We start from the raw sequence: 21764 nt of genomic DNA, 5'->3' as shown, positions 1-21764 counted from the left end.
GTCAGGTAAATTCTTTTTTTTTTTTTTCTTTTTTTAAGATTTTATTTATTTATTTGACAGAGAGATCACAAGTAGGCAGGAGGGGAGAGAGAGAGGAGGAAGCAGGCTCCCCGCTGAGCAGAGATCGCAATGCGGGGCTTGATCCCAGGACCCTGAGATCATGACTTGAGCCAAAGACAGAGGCTTAACCCACTGAGCCACCCAGGCGCCCCTGGTGTTAGGTAAATTCTTAAATAGTTGTTGAAAGGAGTCCCTATTCTCATTGTATCATTGGTTAAGTAAGCTTTTTTTTCCTCGTTTCATCATTAAAAGTTAAGTTTTTAAATACTTACTGTTTAGAGAAAAGTCTCCACTGATTGGTAATTTTTAGAGCCCTTGCATATCACAAATGTCTTCTTTTTTATTCTTCTAACACTTAGAATTCTAAGTTAACAATCTTTTCCTTAAATGCCATTTTCTTGTGGTACTTAGCATTTCACAAAAGGCTGTCCTTGCCTATTGGAAATAATCTGTATTCTCTGCTGAAGGCTATTGAATTTTTATATTTAAATTTGAAGGTAATATGTGAATACGACTTCTTTGGGGATTGTCTCTAATTTTGCTGGGCACTTAATGATACCTCTGTCTATAATTTCTGACATTAAATTCAATTAAGGGAATTTTTTTTTCTGCATCATTATGACTTTTGCAATATCTATTGTGTTTTCTCCCCAGATTTCCTTTATATAATTAAATTTTTAAATTAATGCCTTGACTTTTCATGAACTATTTCAGTCCTTTATTCCTTTGAGTTCTAAACATTTTCAAGTTTGACTCCCACTAACTGAATTCAGCTTTATATAGAAGAAGTAGGTTGTCTCCCACCTCCAGTGAGATTGCTAATTCAAAAATACAATTATTTAATACCTACATGAAATTTCTTATGACATAAAATTTTTCCTGCTTTGTTCCCAGACCTATGACTGAAGAATCTTCTTGAATCTTACTGTTGTCCTCACTTAGTAGTGTTACTTCAGAGAGATTTAATTCCAGTGATTCCAGATCCCCCTAGAATATTATTTTGCACATTTGATTTTTTTATTTCTCCTCACTGGGAAGAAGCTTTCTAGGCAACTTCTACCATTTGTGATCTCCTCCATGAGACAGAACTCCACTCTGATGTAGGAGGGACTTTGCCAGTTTAGTTTTTTGGTAGTTAATACTGATAAAAAGAATACCAGTCTGGTTAGGATAGGACTCTCTTTATAAATTGTGATTTAAAGTTTCCTTCTTGGGAGGAGATTGAGTTTTTAATGTAATGGTAAACTTTCCACTTTACTGTGGAACTTGGATATTAAAATTTGGATACTAACTAATCACCCATTTAACCAATATTCAAGAGTCTAATGGTTATTAACTAGGTGTATTTTTCTTTTTAACTGCTCAAAACTATTCCAACAATAATTCTCTCTCTCTTTCTCCTCTCTCATTTTCTCTCTCTCTCTCTCATACACACACGGCTACTGAGAAAATATGTTTGCATTGACCCTATTTAAGTTTCTCCTGTATTAAGTTTGTAATTAAAATTTTGAATATAAATTTTATGGGAAAAACTTAGTCTTTCTGCTCTAAAAGAATTATCAATATTTTTGTATTAGTAGTTTTTCTACCTAGACCATCCACTCAAGAACAAACTCTTCTGGGAGGAGTCAAGATGGCGGAGAAGTAGCAGGCTGAGACTACTTCAGGTAGCGGGAGATCAGCTAGATAGCTTATCTAAAGATTGCAAACACCTACAAATCCAACGGGAGATTGAAGAGAAGAAGAACAGCAACTCTAGAAACAGAAAATCAACCACTTTCTGAAAGGTAGGACTGGCGGAGAAGTGAATCCAAAGCGACGGGAAGATAGACCACGGGGGGAGGGGCCGGCTCCCGGCAAGCGGCGGAGCAACGGAGCACAAAATCAGGACTTTTAAAAGTCTGTTCCGCTGAGGGACATCGCTCCAGAGGCTTAACCGGGGTGAAGCCCACGCAGGGTCAGTGTGGCCTCAGGTCCCGCAGGGTCACAGAAGGATCAGGGGTGTCTGAGTGTCGCAGAGCTTACAAGTATTAGAACAGGGAAGCCGGCTACAGAGACAGAGCCGAGGAGTAAGCTCTAAGCTCAGGGTTACCTTGAACCGGTCGCAGGCTCGGTCAGCTCGGAGCGCGGCCGGAGGCAGGGTGACGGGAGTAAATCGGCGCTGTTCTCTGAGGGCGCACTGAGGAGTGGGGCCCCGGGCTCTCGGCTCCTCCGGAAGAAATGGATGCATTCCTAGAGACATATAAACTACCACAACTGAACCAGGAAGAAATAGAAAGCCTGAACAGACCCATAACCAGTAAGGAGATTGAAACAGTCATCAAAAATCTCCAAACAAACAAAAGCCCAGGGCCAGATGGCTTCCCAGGGGAATTCTACCAAACATTTAAAGAAGAACTAATTCCTATTCTCCTGAAACTGTTCCAAAAAATAGAAATGGAAGGAAAACTTCCAAACTCATTTTATGAGGCCAGCATCACCTTGATCCCAAAACCAGACAAGGATCCCATCAAAAAAGAGAACTACAGACCAATATCCTTGATTAACACAGATGCAAAAATTCTCGCCAAAATACTAGCCAATAGGATTCAACAGTACATTAAAAGGATTATTCACCACGACCAAGTGGGATTTATTCCAGGGCTGCAAGGTTGGTTCAACATCCACAAATCAATCAATGTGATACAACACATTAATAAAAGAAAGAACAAGAACCATACGATACTCTCCATAGATGCTGAAAAAGCATTTGACAAAGTACAGCATCCCTTCCTGATCAAAACTCTTCAAAGTGTAGGGATAGAGGGCACATACCTCAATATTATCAAAGCCATCTATGAAAAACCCACCGCAAATATCATTCTCAATGGAGAAAAACTGAGAGCTTTTCCGCTAAGGTCGGGAACACGGCAGGGATGCCCGTTATCACCACTGCTATTCAACATAGTACTAGAAGTCCTAGCCTCAGCAATCAGACAACAAAAGGAAATTAAAGGCATCCAAATCGGCAAAGAAGAAGTCAAACTATCACTCTTCGCAGATGATATGATACTATATGTGGAAAACCCAAAAGACTCCACTCCAAAACTGCTAGAACTTGTACAGGAATTCAGTAAAGTGTCAGGATATAAAATCAATGCCCAGAAATCAGTTGCATTTCTCTACACCAACAACAAGACAGAAGAAAGAGAAATTAAGGAGTCCATCCCATTTACAATTGCACCCAAAACTATAAGATACCTAGGAATAAACCTAACCAAAGAGACTAAGAATCTATACACAGAAAACTATAAAGTACTCATGAAAGAAATTGAGGAAGACACAAAGAAATGGAAAAATGTTCCATGCTCCTGGATTGGAAGAATAAATATTGTGAAAATGTCTATGCTACCTAAAGCAATCTACACATTTAATGCAATTCCTATCAAAGTACCATCCATTTTTTTCAAAGAAATGGAACAAATAATCCTAAAATTTATATGGAACCAGAAAAGACCTCGAATAGCCAAAGCAATATTGAAAAAGAAAGCCAAAGTTGGTGGCATCACAATTCCGGACTTCAAGCTCTATTACAAAGCTGTCATCATCAAGACAGCATGGTACTGGCACAAAAACAGACACATAGATCAATGGAACAGAATAGAGAGCCCAGAAATAGACCCTCAACTCTATGGTCAACTCATCTTCGACAAAGCAGGAAAGAATATCCAATGGAAAAAAGACAGCCTCTTCAACAAATGGTGTTGGGAAAATTGGACAGCCACATGCAGAAAAATGAAATTGGATCATTTCCTTACACCACACACGAAAATAGACTCAAAATGGATGAAGGACCTCAATGTGAGAAAGGAATCCATCAAAATCCTTGAGGAGAACACAGGCAGCAACCTCTTCGACCTCAGCCGCAGCAACATCTTCCTAGGAACATCGCCAAAGGCAAGGGAAGCAAGGGCAAAAATGAACTATTGGGATTTTATCAAGATCAAAAGCTTTTGCACAGCAAAGGAAACAGTTAACAAAACCAAAAGACAACTGACAGAATGGGAGAAGATATTTGCAAATGACATATCAGATAAAGGGCTAGTGTCCAAAATTTATAAAGAACTTAGCAAACTCAACACCCAAAGAACAAATAATCCAATCAAGAAATGGGCAGAGGACATGAACAGACATTTCTGCAAAGAAGACATCCAGATGGCCAACAGACACATGAAAAAGTGCTCCATATCACTCGGCATCAGGGAAATACAAATCAAAACCACAATGAGATACCACCTCACACCAGTCAGAGTGGCTAAAATTAACAAGTCAGGAAATGACAGATGCTGGCGAGGATGCGGAGAAAGGGGAACCCTCCTACACTGTTGGTGGGAATGCAAGCTGGTACAACCACTCTGGAAAACAGCATGGAGGTTCCTCAAAATGTTGAAAATAGAACTCCCCTATGACCCAGCAATTGCACTACTGGGTATTTACCCTAAAGATACAAACGTAGTGATCCGAAGGGGCACGTGCACCCGAATGTTTATAGCAGCAATGTCTACAATAGCCAAACTATGGAAAGAACCTAGGTGTCCATCAACAGACGAATGGATAAAGAAGATGTGGTATATATACACAATGGAATACTATGCAGCCATCAAAAGAAATGAAATCTTGCCATTTGCGACGACGTGGATGGAACTAGAGGGTATCATGCTTAGCTAAATAAGTCAATCGGAGAAAGACAACTATCATATGATCTCCCTGATATGAGGGAGAGGAGATGCAACATGGGGGGTTAAGTGGGTAGGAGAAGAATAAATGAAGCAAGATGGGATTGGGAGGGAGACAAACCATAAGTGACTCTTAATCTCACAAAACAAACTGAGGGTTAATGGGGGGAGGGGGTTGGGGGGGTGGGATTATGGACATTGGGGAGGGTATGTGCTATGGTGAGTGCTGTGAAGTGTGTAAACCTGGCGATTCACAGACCTGTACCCCTGGGGATAAAAAGATATTATATGTTTAAAAAAAATAAAATTAAAAAAAAAAAAAAAAAAAAAAAGAACAAACTCTTCTGGATAATCTTTCTGTCCCTCCTGTCACCTTTCATGCATTATGGAAACAGTATCCATTCTTCACCATTCACACCTAGTATGTGTTGCTTTTCTGCTTATGCAGCCATCCTATCTCAGAATGTTTGCCTTGTCATCTGACTTTATCCCCTTGACTTGGGTATATTAGTGTAAATTTATCAGTGTCCCTTACATCTAACTCCCAGACCAGGTATTCTTTCATAAAAGGGGGAACCATGTAGCGCAAAATTGTAGCTTTGATGTCTTTCCAATTTCTAAGTACAGATACAATTTTTTTCTTATTTTTATTTTTAGGAAGTTATTTCCATAAGGATATATCCTTTATCTAAATACTTTGATATTTCGGGGCACCTGGGTGGCTCAATGGGTTAAAGACTTTGCCTTCAGCCCAGGTCATGATCCCAGGGTGTTGGGATTGAGCCCCGAATCGGGCTTTCTGCTTAGTAGGGAGCCTGCTTCCTCCTCTCTCTCTGCCTGTCTCTCTGCCTGCTTGTGATCTCTATTTGTAACATAAAAGAAAAAAACCCTGATATTTCATAGATGTCTTAATAGTCATATGCAAAGCCAGATCTTTATAGAATTCATTAGCAAATTAACCCAGTTAGTATATATTTATTGAGTACCTACTATGAATTAGTACTTTATTTGAGGTTATAATAAAATTTGGGAAAGTTGCCTTTTACTATCTGCAGTTTTGGTAAGAGAATAAGACTTATACATATGGAAATCTAATAAAAATTTTAGTAAGGGATTGTGAGACAGATTATGATAATGTAAATTACTGATGTTCAGTAAAACAGATACTAGTCATCACAGCCAGGTTTTCGGAAATTGATGTGAAGTAGAAAATTGCTAGGAAATCATTTTACTAAAGAAGGAATGACTGATTATACCAGTATGGCTATAGAAGTAGAGTCTGTAGAGAAGAACGAACTGTGGCTAGAAGGGTTAATTAGGTTGATTGTGGACAATCTTAAATGCTTAAATGAAGAATGTGCTGAAAGAAACGTGAGTTTGATCTAAGGAAAATGGTGTCCTAGTTGAGTTGAGAGCAGTACCCACAGGCCAAAAAAGTAGCCAGTTAGGACATCCTAGAGGAATCAAGCTCCAGGATGATGTGGATGTAGACTTGGAGCAGTTGGAGTATGAGTGGTGAGGGACATCACAATAGGAAGCTAGGAGGACTTGGTAACTGCTGGGAGGGTTGTGTAGGATCAAAAAATTTTGCTAACTAAAGGGATGTTGTATATGACACCACTTTTTCAAGTTTATTAAGTTGTAGAATTGATAGTATGAATGATGTTATAAGAAAATAAAGTATGACGGTGTGACAAATCCCAGATCTAGAAATAATTGACACAATAATGAACTGCTTGTTTCTCATGGTAGACAGCTGCTTTTTGGCTGCCCATGTTTTACCCCTCTGTACTCTGGCACTGAACACTACATGGTTTGGGTCTTTCCTATCTTTATTCTCTATTTCTATTCAGCAGAGTAACCGTGCTATGTCCCAGAGTTTTGGACCAATTACTTTTCTTTTTTTTTTTTTTTTAAGACTTTATTTATTTATTTGAGAGAGAGAGTGAGCATGTCCATGCGTGCAAGCACTAGTGGGGGAAGGGCAGAGGTAGAGAAGCAGACTCCCCACTGAGCAGGGAGCCCCACATGGGGCTTAACCCAGGACCCACATCTTGGGTTTGTTTTTTGGGGTTTTTTTTTTAAGATTTTTTTTTAGAGAGAAAGAGTGAGTGAGTGAGAGAGAGAACACAGCAGAGGGTGGGGCAGAGGGAGAGGGAGAAGCAGACTCTCCACTGAGCATGGAGCCTGACCCGGGGCTCTGTCTCAGGACACTGGGATCATGACCGGAGCAGAAAGCAGATGCTTAACCAACTGAACCACCCAGGTGCCTCCCAGGACCCATACCTTGAGCTGAGCCAAAACCAAGACTTGGACGCTTAACTGACTGTTCCACCCAAGTGCTCCTGACCAATTCCTTTTTCTTAGCTCTTTCTACAGATAAGTATTGAGCACTTATAGTATGGCAAAGCATGGAGAATAGAGGAGACTGCTGTGTGAGAATCATGTTAATAAGTAAATCCAGGTGCATTTTCATAGTATTGTATTACCGAGGTATTCAGGAGATCGTAGTTTAACTCAAATGAGAAGAAAGCAAACGCTTTTTATTTGGAGAGGACTGTTTTGTTTTTCTCACACTCTGCCAGTAAGTGCTTTTTCCTGAAGTTTTGAATTTTATGCACACCAAACATTCATCTTCATCTCCACTAGGGGGCAGTGTTTTACTGTTAGGTTTTTTTTTTTGTTTTGTTTTGTTTTTTCTTCTGTGTGAGAAAAGGGTATATGAATTTTTTGATTTGGTATTATCTTACAAATGTAATAAAAATGTTAAAAGATTTCTAAGTCTAATTTAGCATTTTTACATATTATATCTTCTGTATTTTTGTATATTGTACATGCTTTCTATAAAGATATGTAGATATAAATGTATGTATGGATATAGATTGTGCCCTTTTATTTTTTGGAAGCTTTTGACATTTTCTGGCATTTAAAATTTTTTTTATTAACATATAATGTATTAGTCATTTTCTGGCATTTTGATAATTTTTGTATGAGTTCACCAAAATAAGGATTGATGACAGAAGGATATTAATGTCAAAATGAGAGCAACCTGGATTTTGGACAGTTTTGTAACGCATGGAAATTGAATTAGACTTTAGGAATGGAAGTTGCTGAGACAATGTACTGTTTACCTTTCAAAAAGGACTGTGTAATCTCCTGAGACATCTAAAGCCTAAATATGTATATACATATATTTTAACTTTATAGTTTTCCTTTTAACAGAGGACATTGTGTTCTTTAGGCGTGATGTGTGTGGAGGATGAATAAAAGATTTCCTTTCAGGTTGTCTATAAAGATTTAGACAGCAATGATGTCATAGCTTTTCCTGCTATTCTTTGAGAGCATATTCCACAAAATCCACATAAATTTGATCCTAACAGCATACTATAAATTTGTTTATGTCCCGTTAATTCAAATACTGAGAGCTGTGTAGTACATTAATATAAATAAATGTATTAAAATAAGACTTTTAACAAGTTCTTCAAGTTTATGTACACTGGGAATAGTTTTGCCCTAAGTTGTCCTTGAGAAAATGGAAGGGAGCATTTAGTGAGTAAGGAATTTTGAAGACGTAGGCATTATAGAAAATTGATGACTTGTACACACTTCTGAGATGTAATTTCTCTGGAACTGCAGTCTTGCCCAAATAGTAATAGGTGATGGGAAGGTGGGAATGAAGAGCCACCATAAATTATGGAGGTTTTTCCTGTGATTCCCAACCTTCTATGAAAATAGTGACATCTCCTATTTGCCCTGATTTCCCAAATGTTGCCAATGGCTTAGAAGTCCCATGAGAATTTCTGCATCAAAACTCTAGTACTCCATTGAAGATGATAGACACATACAACTGTCATAGGGAAACCTACCTATCAACCAGAAAACAAAACAAACCACATACAAAAACACACACACACAAAGTCCAGGATTCAGTTGACAAGACTTAATTACTCTGGAGTAAATTTAGAATCACCTTATGTGTTTAAGAGAGAATATTAACTAGAACTTTTTTAGCGTCTTTCATCTAAGCATAGTATATGTCATCTTAATCTTGAAATGACAAGGGATAGAGAAATAGCTAAATTTGGTGTTTCTTGATAAAACCCATGTGAATTCTCATTCTAAGTAATTCAGTTTGAGGGTATAGAAAACTTAAAAGAGCTATTATATATTTATATTTCATCTCATGTTTTTCCTAATATTTAAAAAATCTGACTATTGAGAAACTTCAGGATATGAATGAGCAATTGTTACTGTACTGAATAAAATTAAGTACAAACTTTTTGTTGTTTCCTTTAGCTTGACTTCCACGATGTTTTTCTTAACCTCTAAGTCAGCAGAAGAAAGCTAAGGCCTTGTGAATTATTAATATAATTCTTTCTTGGACCTTTTATTGAAGACTAAAGTATTCAAACAAAAAATGTTTTCTTTGCAGATTTTGAAGATTTTTTTATGGAGATGAATGTTTCCTGGAAATTTGGACAGTGTTCTATATTATTGATTTTATGTGATAACAAATGAAATTTAGTTCCCAGGATTTAAACAGTCTTGAAACTAAATTTTAAAACAACTTATTTTTCTTATTAGAAGAATAAGTTGTGTTCATTATGGAAATTTTGAGAGTAAAACACAGAGAAGAAATGAGAATAGCCATGAATCCATCATCCAAAAATAACTCTTGTTGGGGCCCTCAGTGGCTCAGTCAGTTAAGTGTCTGCCTTCTGCTCAGGTCATGATCTCAGGGGTCCAGGGACTGAGTCCCAAGTGGGGCTGCCTGCTCAGCGGTTAGCCTGCTTCTCCCTCTCCCTCTGCTTTAACTCTTTTGTACTCTCTCTCAAATAAATACATAAAATCTTTAAAAAAATAATTCTTGTTAACATTTTTATATTTTCCCTCCTAGTATTTTAAGAAATCAGGCCCATCCACTCTTTATTTCCTTTCTGACTGGCTTCTATTTTTTAAATACACTTATAACCAACAAAGAATGAATGCTGCATTTTTGAGCTAGAAGTTATGTTTTTATTGTTTTATGACAGGATAGAGTTAGGTTTTTTTTTATTTTTTCCCAGTTTTATTGGGAAGTAATTGAGAAGAGTTAGCAATTTTTAAGATTTTTCTCAAAAATTTGACATAGCGTTGAACGGGATAATATAAAACAAGGCATTATGATGAAGATCTTTTAGATTTAAGAGAAAATGCAGACTAACTCATCTTGCCTCACTAAATAACCTTCTATTTTTCTTTAAATTCAAGAAATGTATTCCTTTGATTTTTATGTGTGATTATGTAAAAATTGGTGTGCTGTGTTTCAAGTTTATGCTCTTTATGGCTGGAGAGTAGAAATTAAAGTAAAACTGAAGCCTGGAAATTGCTAGAGTTACAGATAGGAAATGAACTGTTGATAAATTTAATTTTAGTAGATTTATTTTTATATTTTTTTGTGGGAATTTGGGTGCTCACTTTCCCTGCAATATCTTTGTGAGGTCTAGCCTATCACATTGTTATGCCACAATGAAAATCAGCCATGATTTCTTGTTCCCTCAATATTTCTTGTCCATTCTGGACTTTGAAGTTTTTGCCTCTTCTTATCCTTCCCCACCTCCTTCAGGAGTCATTCCAGTGTTACATGGTCTTACCACACTCTGAATTCTCTCATCCCTTTATGCCCAGCTGTAGCAATATTTCCGTCAGCCTGGTTCTTTGAATATTTACATGCATGATGATGGGTTGTTTTTCCTAGAAATGGGGTTGACTTTTTTTATGCTTGTTATTTTCATGTAGTAAACACACCCCAGGTGACATGGCTAATGAGAGAACCCATATGTGATTTTCTAAATGTCCCAAACAGGTGTTTTGATGGTGGCAGTGGGGTGTAGCAGTAGATAAGAAAGCAATGGGAAGTGGAATGGTAATGTGGTCCTAAGTAGTAAGATGGTTATAGTGATAACTCACCATTTCTCTCTGTACTTCAGTTTGGGTATATATGTATATATTTTAACCTGTCCTCAGGCTCACTGACACTGTTTTCTGCTCTGCCCATCTCATGTTAAACCAATCCATTATTAATTTCAAGTAGTATATTTTACAGTTGTAAATATTCTTTATTATAGATTCCCATGCAATGTTGAAAATAAGTCCATTTTTCATCAGTGTTTCCATCTCTTTCTCTTTTTTAACATATTAATCATAGTTATTTTGAAATCCTTGCATGCTAATCCAACATATGGATTACGTTTGGAAAAGATCCTATATACGGATGGTTTTCTCTCAAGTTTTTTTTCCTGTTTGCTGCTTCTTCACTCATCTAGTAAGATTTTATTATAAGCCATACTTGAGTAATAAAACTTTTTAAAGGCTCTAGCTTATTTTAGCTTCCTCCAAAGAATATTAAAATTTGTTCTGGCAAACATTTCTATTATTGGGAGATCCACCTGATCTTCTGAGGCTGTTTAAACTTTGTTAGGTCAGGTTCAGTTCCGTTTTGTCTTTATTCCCAGGCTGTAAGCATGGCCTTTTCGAGCCGTCATCCAAAAGCCATGGATAGTCACCAAAATCTCTTCATTCTCGCTGGACTCCTATCTAACCTCCTTGTCCTTGGCACAGTGTGGCCTCTGGATCTTTGCTCAGCTCCACAGCTCTCCAGCAGCTCTTCTCTGCAGGGCTCCCTGAGTCTTCCTGCACAAGCCCGGCTTTGAAGCTGACCAAGGAAGGAAGGAATTCTCAGCAGATTTTTAGGACTTCTCTGCAACTCTCCATGGTCAGGGAACTTATCGGCACAAATCCACACCACCCAACAACTTTAACAACTCTAAATTGTAATCTGTGTGTTTTCTACCTAGAGAGGCTGTCATTCTCTTCTTTGGCTCTATTTCTCTTCTTTATAGTTTGGAAAAATTCTCTCAACAAGACAGCTGGGGTGAATGTTACATAACAGGCTTTTCTTTCAAGGATTGTAGGCATTCCCAGGTTACTGTCCAAGAGCTGCAGCAGTGTCCTTACATATAGTAGATAATCAGATTTAACGGTTATGTGCGATGAGAGGGTAAGAGCAGCTATTGTGTCACGGGTGAAGTTCGTGCACACCACAAAAATAATTCTAACAGCTCTTGTGAATAGATATTTACCTGGTATCTGTGGTTTATTTGTCTTGTCTGATTTAGTCCCCACAGAAAAGTGGTGAGGCAACAAATATTGTTAACATGGTTTTAGCTGAAAAAAATGGAGAGCTGTGAAACTTAAATACACTTGATCTTAGCCAAAAGGCCGAGAAGCGATGTGAAACTTAAATAATTTGCTTGAAAATCATCAAAGCCTTTATTTGAATACCAACATTCTCATTCTAGAGTCAGTGCCCTTATCGATTGCATAATTTAGAATACTGTAATTTAATTAAGGAATATACAAATGGGCTGGTGCACACAAAATAACTTTATAGCTAAAGTTTTGCAATTCAGGCACAGAAACATTGTTAAAATCAAGAGAAATATTTTGAAATTGAGCATATACTTTTTGACAAATAATACACTTCATATTATTCAGGATAGCAGAGAGTTCCCATATGCCCTCTACCTGTCTCCTTATTTTTGGCAACTAAAGTCCATAGTTCATTCAGATTTCCTTAGTTTTAGCTAATGTATATTTTTTATTCCAGGATGTTATATTACTTTTAGTTTGTCACGTCTCCTTATGTTCCTCTTGGCTGTAACAGTTTCTTAGACTTGTTTTTGATGAACTTCACAATTTTGAGGAGGATTGTTCAAATATATTGTAAGATGCCCTTCTGTTGAAATGTGTGTAGTATTTTCCTCATGATTAGATTGGGGTTATGGGTTTTGGGGAGGAAGACCACAGTAGTCAATGCCATTTCATTACATCGTATCAAGAACGTGTACTGTCAACATGATTTTTCAATATTCATGTTGACCTGGCTTTCTTAATTTTAACATTAAACATTTTTGTTATGTCATATTTGGAATACACCAAGGAATATATATATATATACGTATATATACATACACACATTTGTGTGCGGATGATGATAAAACGATCAGCTGTAACTCTCCCTCACCCTGTTTCCCCACCTTCTCAATTAAAAACACTGGTTTTCATATCTACTGGCAGCAAGAAATGATTTTTTAAAGATCTGTTTGAATTTGCCTTTTAAAAAAATTTAATTAGCAATGCTTTTATAGAGATAGTGAGTTTTGAGATGAGTTTGAACTCCATACATTTTTGAACACCTCTTTGTACAAAATAGAATTTTCTGAATATAGGTGGTTCTCACCATCTTGCTTAATCACTTCTTGAATTTCCATATTTTTCAGAAATGATTGAGCTTAAGCAGAAAGCGAAAATAGTGGAATAACATAGGTTCTTCTCACTGAATTAAACATCATTCCAAATGATGCCTATAGAAATTGCACAAATAAATTAACCTTTGAAAGAGCATTCTTAGTGGTGCCTGGGTGGCTCAGTGGGTTAAAGCCTCTGCCTTCAGCTCAGGTCATGATCCCAGCATCCTGGGATCGAGCCCTGCATCGGGCTCTCTGCTCAGCAGGGAGCCTGCTTCCTCCTCTCTCTCTCTCTCTGCCTGCCTCTCTGCCTACTTGTGTTCCCTGTCAAATAAATAAATAAATAAATCTTTTATTAAAAAAAGCATTCTTAAATTCATTAAAGATATATAAGTTAGGGAGCTATCAAAATGAAAATAGAAGATTTGTTCTAAGATTTAGAAATACAACTTTTCTAGCCCTAGGATCTTAAAACGGATTTTCCCCTTCTTTGTGTGTTGCTCTGCTGCTTTCATTATGACAAGTATAAACTGGTTTCAAAGAGGCTATACAGATAGTCTTTTTCTGTTTATTTTTAAAGGAGAAACTAATTTTCATCATCTGTTCTATGTTTCAATTTAATAAATGAGATGGGCATAGATGTGTATTATAAACCCTGCATAATTGTAATTAATCATTAAGAGTGACAGATTCATATTTAGAGTTAATTTATATTTTGTTCCGTTTAAGAATGTTTGTTTATGTATTTATGAATGATATCTGCTCCTGTATAAGTGTATCACATTTTGAGCCCAAACATATTTGGCTTTAGAATGGTTTATGTGTGATTTAGGTCTTGTGATATTAAGGAAACCAGTATAGCATTTGAAATCCAGTACTGAAATGTTATTAATACTCACCTGCGAGACGCAAAGTAGTCACCATTCAATCCCTTGTGGGTTTTCCCCAGGTCTACGCCTTAGAAGACAATCAGGGAAATTGATGGAAAAGTGTAGCTTAAGCAGAGGTGGTCTCTCATCACTGTCCTCATAGATGGCGAACCTATATGCCTCTGGGCTGGTGAAGGTGTGGTAGTGGAAAGGTTTTGATAATATTCTTTGTACCATTGCCAGGCTTCCTGCCAAATATGCAAATAGGAGTAAGCAAAGTAACCCAAAAGTGGTCAATGTTAACAAATGACTTAAACAGAAAGGGTGACGATACCTCTATCATAGCCTCCTTTGCTCTGAGTTCATTATAATTTATGGAGTGCTGCCATGTGGTGGGCATTGAACTAAGTGTTCTGTATTCAAAGACAAAATGAAAAATTCTTTACATAAAGAAACTCATCATCTGGTGGAATAGATGGTCAACTAAAAAGACTATTAGAATTCAGTGTGCTGGAGTAATTAATAGCTGTGGAAACAGAGAGTTGCCTCACCCATCTAGGCTGGGGGCTGGGTCCAGGTAGATTGCAACCAATGATAACTGAGTGGAACCACAAGGAATAACTAGGGTCAGCTAAGCTAGAAAGGGTATGAGATAGCTTTCCTGGCAAAGGGATTCGCTGGTGCAAAGGAGTGGAAGTTAAGAAAACTACCTTGTTTGGGCAATCTTAAGCAGTTCTGTGTGGCTTGGGGAATTGAGTGAATATAAGGGAATGACAGGAAGAGGTTGGAAAGATAAAAAGGTAAAGAGTTCTGACTTGATCCTGAAGTTCGGAGGTAGCCTTGAAAGGATTTTAGGCAGAGTAGTGATGTGATCAGATCTCTATGTTAAAATAAGTATTCTGACTGCTGTGTGGGAAACAGGGCAGAAAAGGACAAGACTTCAGAGAGACTGTTTACGAGATTGTTCCTGTAATTTAGGATAGAGATGTTTTCCTGGCAGCACCAATTTGAATGGAGTAAATGGATTCAAGAAATGTTAAGAAGGTAGACGCAGTAGGTACTGGTGATACACCTAACACTAGGAAAGGGTATTGAGGATGAAGTCAGCATTTAGAATTTGATTACCAGGTCCCTCTTTTTGAACCTAGCACAATTCATAATACAGAGACTCTAAAGATATTAGCTCTGTTTTGACTTTCCCTTCCCCTTCATATTATCATCCCTTCATCCCTCTCAAAAAACCTAAACAGTTGGAGTAAACATATATTCATAAGCAATATGATTTCACAGGCAAAACCACATTTTAGCAACTTGTGAGAAACTCATTTCACTAATGTGCCTGACCTTACTTCACAAACAACAAGCCTTTTTTTAATTTTTCCTCCCAGACTGGTGTTCACAGTTTATAACAAAGTCTCTTATTGGGGAGCACTCAGAAAGATGAAGGAAAGGCTTATATCATTGATGAAATATTCACACTTGTATGAAGAGCCAGAGTTGGTCAGATACAGGATTAAGGGGAATTCTTTTGTTTCATGCTGCTAGCATTTGAAAGTGTGTCAGTGTTTTCCTGGTATCTGCAGGAGATACATTTTGTATATAATGAAAAGTGCTTGCAAAAGCATTTCTCCTTTATTGGAGGGACCACGTACATACCAGTGACTGGTCTGAGTTCCATAGAATGCCAAGTCCAGAGAGCAGGGGACCTTGAAAAGTGTCTCCCTGACTTCATAAAAACAGGAGGATAGTAGTTGAGAGAGGCTGATTGGGAAGATGTTGATCAAAGAGTACAAACTTCCAGTTGTAAGGGGATTATATATAGCATGGTGACTATAGTTAATATCGTATACTTGAAAGTGGCTAAGAGAGTAGATCTTGAATGCTCTCACTACCCTCTCAATGGTAACTGTATGAGGTGATGGATTAACTAATCTTTTTGTAGTAATCAGTTCATAACACATAGGTATATCATAACATTACATTGTACACTTCACACTTACATAATGTTACCTGTCAATTATCTCTCTATAAAGCTGCTGGGGAAAAAAAACCTAAAAATGAAGAAATATTAAAAGAGTAAAGAAACCATTAAATTTAATGTGTGACATATTTTCTTTTTAAAATAATTATAGTTTAATCCTTTTTTATTTCCAGGATGAGCAGAAGCTACAAGCAAGTTTAAGGGAAGGAGCCGCGATTATTACCACTTTAATCAAAGAAAGAAATTCTGGACTTGTTGGTCAACTACTGATAGCATGAAGAACACAGAGAAAATTACGTAGTGGGTTTTTAGAAACATTTACCTAGGCATCTCTGCCATTCTTCCCTCCCTACTGCATATGGTAAAATGTTTAAGTTGTCCTTCATGTCTCACAATTTGTAGAATGTGATGTTTGGGTTATAGAAATGAATCCGTGTTTATATCTGTGTGGAAAAAAACACTTTTGTGCATGTCCAATATAAATTAATCAGAAAATATGCAAATGGAAAGTAATAACCTTTACATAATCTTCTGCAAAGGCATGAAAAATCAAATAGAAAATGTGACGGGTGAGCTAATCCTCCTAGGAATGAAAATTTAGAAAACTTCAACTATGATCTTATTTCTGTGTTAACTAGCAAATCACACTATCATAAAACTAGTAAAAAAAAATTAGAATTATTTTTAATTCTAAAATTGTCCTCTTACCAGGTGATATTTTGACTTGTTTTCTGATTTTTTACACCTTAAAAAAATAGATAACAGGGAACTCTGGTTCAAATATTTTCACTGTTGGGCTCACATAACTCTAGATCCATAAAGGAGATTTAGTTCCCTCCTGCTTTTCTGTTTTAAAATTGTGTTTTTCCTTGGTTTATGAAAAATAATTTTGACTTATTTTAGAAAGTTTCTGATTTTTCTGCCTATACTTAAAAGAAGACCAGAAATCTTCATAAAAGTGAAATTATTTTGGTCAGTCCCAACTTAGTCTTTTCTGAAAGGTAGAGAGTTGTAAATTATTTTTTGATATAGATACTGCTGTCTTTTTTTTATTTTAATTTTTATTTAAGTAGGCTCCATGCCCAGCATAGAGCCCAATCCAGGACCCGAACCAATGACCCTGAGATCAAAACCTGAGCTAGATCAAGAGTAAGACTCAACTGACTGAGCCACCCAGGTACTCTGATCCTTTTAAAGTCTTTTAAAATCAAGTTCTTACTCTTTCAAATTTTTACTGGTATGTACATCTTAAAAGTGTAAATGATTTTCCCTTCCATTAAATTTTGCAAAAAATATATATACTATCATTAGCAATAGCTTTTATTCTATTTTTACATTTATGAAATCACATTAGGTCAGATTCCAAGGCTTAGGTTACTTGTGGAAACTATAAAAGTTGCATGAGGTGTTACCAGTTAAAAATAAACTGGAAGAATTTCTATGAAATCTCTTCTTAACATGTTGGATGATTTTCCCTGTTTTTATCTAGGACCTATATCAGTAGGAGAGTTTGTATTTTACATTTAAGTAATAGTAGAATATAATGGACATGAAGTAATTGCTTCAGTTCATTCTCCTAAATGAAATGCATTATTTCAGTGTAGCTTAGATCTAAATTCCTGGGCTTGCCGCTTTTTTTTCTTTCTCTTTCTTTAGGGAGGATAAAAAATTATAAATGATTTAATTCAAAATTGTGACAGTGAAAGTATGTGGGCAATGTGTAGATTTCTGGCTAGAACGTCTGTGTCATTGTTAAGGTAGTGGGCTGAGTGTGTTGTGAAAAGGTCCACCCCTGCACCTTCTGAAGTCTTCAGGTGAAACTGTTTTAAGAAATTCGAAAGTGGTTATAAAGGCAAATAGGAAAATATTGTCAGGGTTTTAAAGAGAAGGTGGTTTTGAGTAAAAGGCAAAAACTGTGTCTACGGCACAGCAAAATTACTATATGGATTGAGTGCTGGTTAAGTTACCTTAAATTTCAAATTATTAATGGTCTGTTAAGCCAGACAAGAATTTATCTGGAAGCGATGACTAATGACTTTACCCTAGGCAAGGGGAATATTTAGTATAATGAGATTTTAGGTAATAAAATATTAAATTATGACTGAAATAATCACTATTGTTATCATCACCATTATCATAGCAGTTGATTTTTTTCCTTACAGTTTACAAAGTGATTGTCAGCTTTGAAAATAATTTTAAAAAGTCTCCCCACATCCTTTATTGTGTAGATGGAAATTGAGGTTCAGTGATCTTAACTACCTTGTTGAGAATCATGTGACTGCCTAGTAACAAAAGGTAGAGATTAAACTCAGGACCAGTGAAAATGAGTTTGAAGCTCATCTCCCTGTTTAATTATGATGCTGGCAAAGGCCATCCAACTGAGAGGCTCTGGGAAATAAGCCAGAGGCTCCTGGTGAACCTTGGAGGAATGGTCAAAGAAGGACAAACCATCCCAATGACCACAGGAAAGTTCTGAAGCTGTGACTTTCCAGTTATCTTTCAAACATACAGAAATTTCAGGTAGGGGTGAAGGGAATGGAGAAAAATTTTGGCCAAGAGAGAGGGATAAACTTGTTCTTAGTGTTGAAGAGATCCAGAGGCAACTTTGTTGGTAAATTTCCATCACTGCTTCTTTCATGGGAACTATTTTCACTTTACTTTCTAAAATGTCTTTTAAAATAATGGTAAGTTATGCTTCAGCATTGCTCAAATTGTTTTCTACCTGTGCAAAATTTTGTGAATGACTATTTACTTTTGTAATGTTTGCTAATTAATTAAATGTAATTTAGTTAGACTTTTGTGGAATTTAACAGTGTGATCAGTGGTTTGGTTCATGACATATTGGTAAGAGGTACAATTTTTTTTTTTTCATAAAACTGCTCAATTTAAGAGAGAACTTGTTGCAAGTATATGAATTTACAGGTAAGACTTAGACCCCTATATTCTACCCAGAGCCATTCTTACTGTGGTCACTTCAAACATTTTACATTGGTTTAATGGGTAAACTCTTTTTTTTCATGCTGGTTATCATTATCAAATTTTACTTAATACACATAAATATAATGATCATTTTATAAATATCAAGTTGCAGTAGAACATTTTCTTATATTAAATCTGTAAATTCTATTTCCTTTTAAAGTTGAAGCTAATTAGGCCAAGGAAGAATAAATATTTGAATTAAAATGTTACAGCCATTTTGATGAAGAGCAGACTTATTTTCAAAGTTGAATTAAAAAATAAACAGAATAAATGAAAAAATATACATAATTTTAGGATTTATTAGTATGGTTTAAAATTAGTGAATTAGAACCAGCTGTGTGGATGGTTTGGGCATTGTACCATTTATGTATATTCTTGTACATTTTTAGTTTCAAAATTGTAAAAGATGTATACATTTTTAAAGTGAAAAGTAACACACTATTAAAGATTCTCAGTGTATTCTTTCCTAACACAAAATATTAGTGATTGATAAATAAATACTAACTGGTATTTTAAAATCCAATGGCAATTATCATTGATATTTAGTGTATATATATATATATATATATATATATATATATATATATATTTTATCCTAACTCAGTTACAATGAAATAAATATAATGTAATCTCAAAAGAATTACAATGTGATGTTTTATATTACAGATAGAATTCAAGATCAGATTTATTATTCTGTAGGATATATTAAAAATCTGCAAAATCAGAAGTCTCATTTAGATTTTTTTTCTTCTTCCCCTCATATTTAGCCTGTTTCCTAGCAGTTACAGTGGTCGTTAAGGATATAAAAGCTCTCATCAGTCACAAGTGGAAAAGAGTATTGTGATCACGTAACAATGTCTGCATGGGCATAGTGGATTGAATCCTGGTTCAGAAATGTTATTTCTCGCCACTCAGCTTCCATGGGAGGAATGTATGTGCAGTTGTTGACTTTGAGATTCCTCGTGTAACCTGCTCTGACCAGTAGGGTGAGGCCGAAGTGGCTGTGCATGACTGAGCTTAGCCTCGAGAGACCTTGCATGTCGCTGCTTGCTCCTTTCCACTTTCCGCTTTGCCCCCACCTCGAGAGAAACATGTCCTACCCGGCCCAGTGTCTCCGAAAGGAAAACAAAAGCCCCAATCAGTTGATCTCCAGCTATTAAATCAACCAACAGATGAAGAAGCCCAGCTGAGATCAGCAGGGCTCCCTAGGCCAGTTGAGGTGACCTCCACCAGACAGGTGAGCTCAATAAATGCTCCTTGTTTTTTGCTAATATTGAGTTCTGAAACTTTTTGTTGCACGCCAAGTGGTAGTCAAGGAGAGAAGCCCTTTGTAGGTGCATGACGTATTTGTCCTTAAGAGCGTGGGATGTATCCAGAGATGCCCATGTTGCTTAAAGCAGAGTGCTTATGAGGAGAATTGTTGGTCAGAGTCGTGATCCCAAAGTATGAGAAGGTTCCGAGGGTTACCTCCTTTGGAAAGAGAAAAATAGGGATGGATGTTCTCTGGGCAGGAACACCCATGGTCACTATGCCAGGAGAGACTCTTGCTTCTCGAGTTGCAGCTTCCCAGCTCACTTGTTTAGGTTGTCTTGAGCTTATTGCTAAAAATAGACAAGAATATGAAGACATAGCTGTGAAACTGGGAACTGACCTAGAATACCTGAAGAAAATTCGTGGCAAAGTGTGGAAGCAGAGAATATCTAGCCCTCTGTTCAACACCAAACAATACACAATGGAACTAGAGCGGCTCTATCTACAGATGTGGGAGCACTATGCAGCTGGCAACAAACCTGATCACATGATTAAGCCTGTTGAAGTCACTGAGTCAGCCTAAATAAAGACTATGCACAGGAGATTGCCCCTATACCTGAGCCTCAACCTTCTGGGGAAAGGGAACTAGATAATGTACTTTTGCTTATCTGTACGGTATCATGTTGCAGATGGGTGACAAACGTTAATAGAATAGCACAGCCAGACTTGCTTCCTGCGTGATAGGGAGAGACACGAGATGGGAAACTGCTGTTCCACAAGGAATCTACACAGAATTTTGCAACAACCAGGTGGTGCATAGGTCTGGAAGGTCTGATCTCCCTTGGTCTTCCATGGGATGGTTAGTGTGGAGGGGAGATACAGATTGTCCAGCTGTTTTGTGATTCCATGGATTGATTGAGTCTTCTGAATTAATTTTTTTCTTTATACTTTGGGTATTGGAGCTTTTAAAAGTGTTTGGTTTCAGGTATTTTTATTCATGTGAAGTGTATATGATTCTCTTGAGATAAGGTTTTAAGCTAAAATGTTGCTCCTTGTTTTAGTTTCTGAACTCTACAAATTAATGGGGACTTTGCTGGTGTAGTCTTTTTTATAGGTTTTATAAACCACTTGAGCCTAAAAAAAAAAAAGGGTTACCTCCTTAGGAAAAGAGAAAAATAGACCTGAATGTTTTAGAAAAATTTACAAAAGAGTTTAAACTTTCTTAGGCCTAAGATGATTTTGAGTTAAAATACAGGCACTTAAAATAATAATAAAAGTGGCTAACATTTATTGAATGATTGCTATTGTTCTAGAAACCGTTCTTCATGCTTTGCATGTATCTTTGTTTTTTCTTTGTAATAACTTTGTGTACTAGGTACTATACCATTCTCTATTTAAGAAAAAAAGAAACCAAAAAAGAAAAAAACAAAAATAAAAACAAAAACCATATTCAGACTCACCCAAGCAGCAAGTGGGAGAAATGAGATTCAGTTAGGCTTATCTCACTTTAGAGCTTATATTCCTAAACACTGCACAATGCAATATTACAAAACATGCTATTCTAAGATCCCTTAAAAAATGACCCCTGAAGATGGGAATCTCAAATATCTTTTTTTTTTTC

The 21764-nt window shown here is 36.6% G+C and overlaps 1 protein-coding gene across 1 annotated transcript in view; it reads left to right on the top strand.

The window, feature by feature from the left end:
- LOC111147336 (isoprenoid synthase domain containing) overlaps window positions 1-21764 on the top strand; it is a 323058-nt gene that overhangs the window by 287631 nt on the left and 13663 nt on the right. Inside the window, exons 10-11 of the mRNA XM_022503328.1 lie at window positions 16087-16611; window positions 18806-18819. Coding sequence (XP_022359036.1) covers window positions 16087-16191 — 105 coding nt within the window. The 3' untranslated portion in view covers window positions 16192-16611; window positions 18806-18819. The remainder of the gene's footprint in view (window positions 1-16086; window positions 16612-18805; window positions 18820-21764) is intronic.

The sequence above is a fragment of the Enhydra lutris genome, unplaced genomic scaffold, assembly GCF_002288905.1.
Source record: "Enhydra lutris kenyoni isolate GAN:26980312 unplaced genomic scaffold, ASM228890v2 scaffoldscaffold16, whole genome shotgun sequence".
Taxonomy (NCBI): domain Eukaryota; kingdom Metazoa; phylum Chordata; class Mammalia; order Carnivora; family Mustelidae; genus Enhydra; species Enhydra lutris.
The sequence above is the reverse complement of the archived record's forward strand: the minus strand, read 5'-3'. Positions and strand labels throughout refer to the sequence as shown.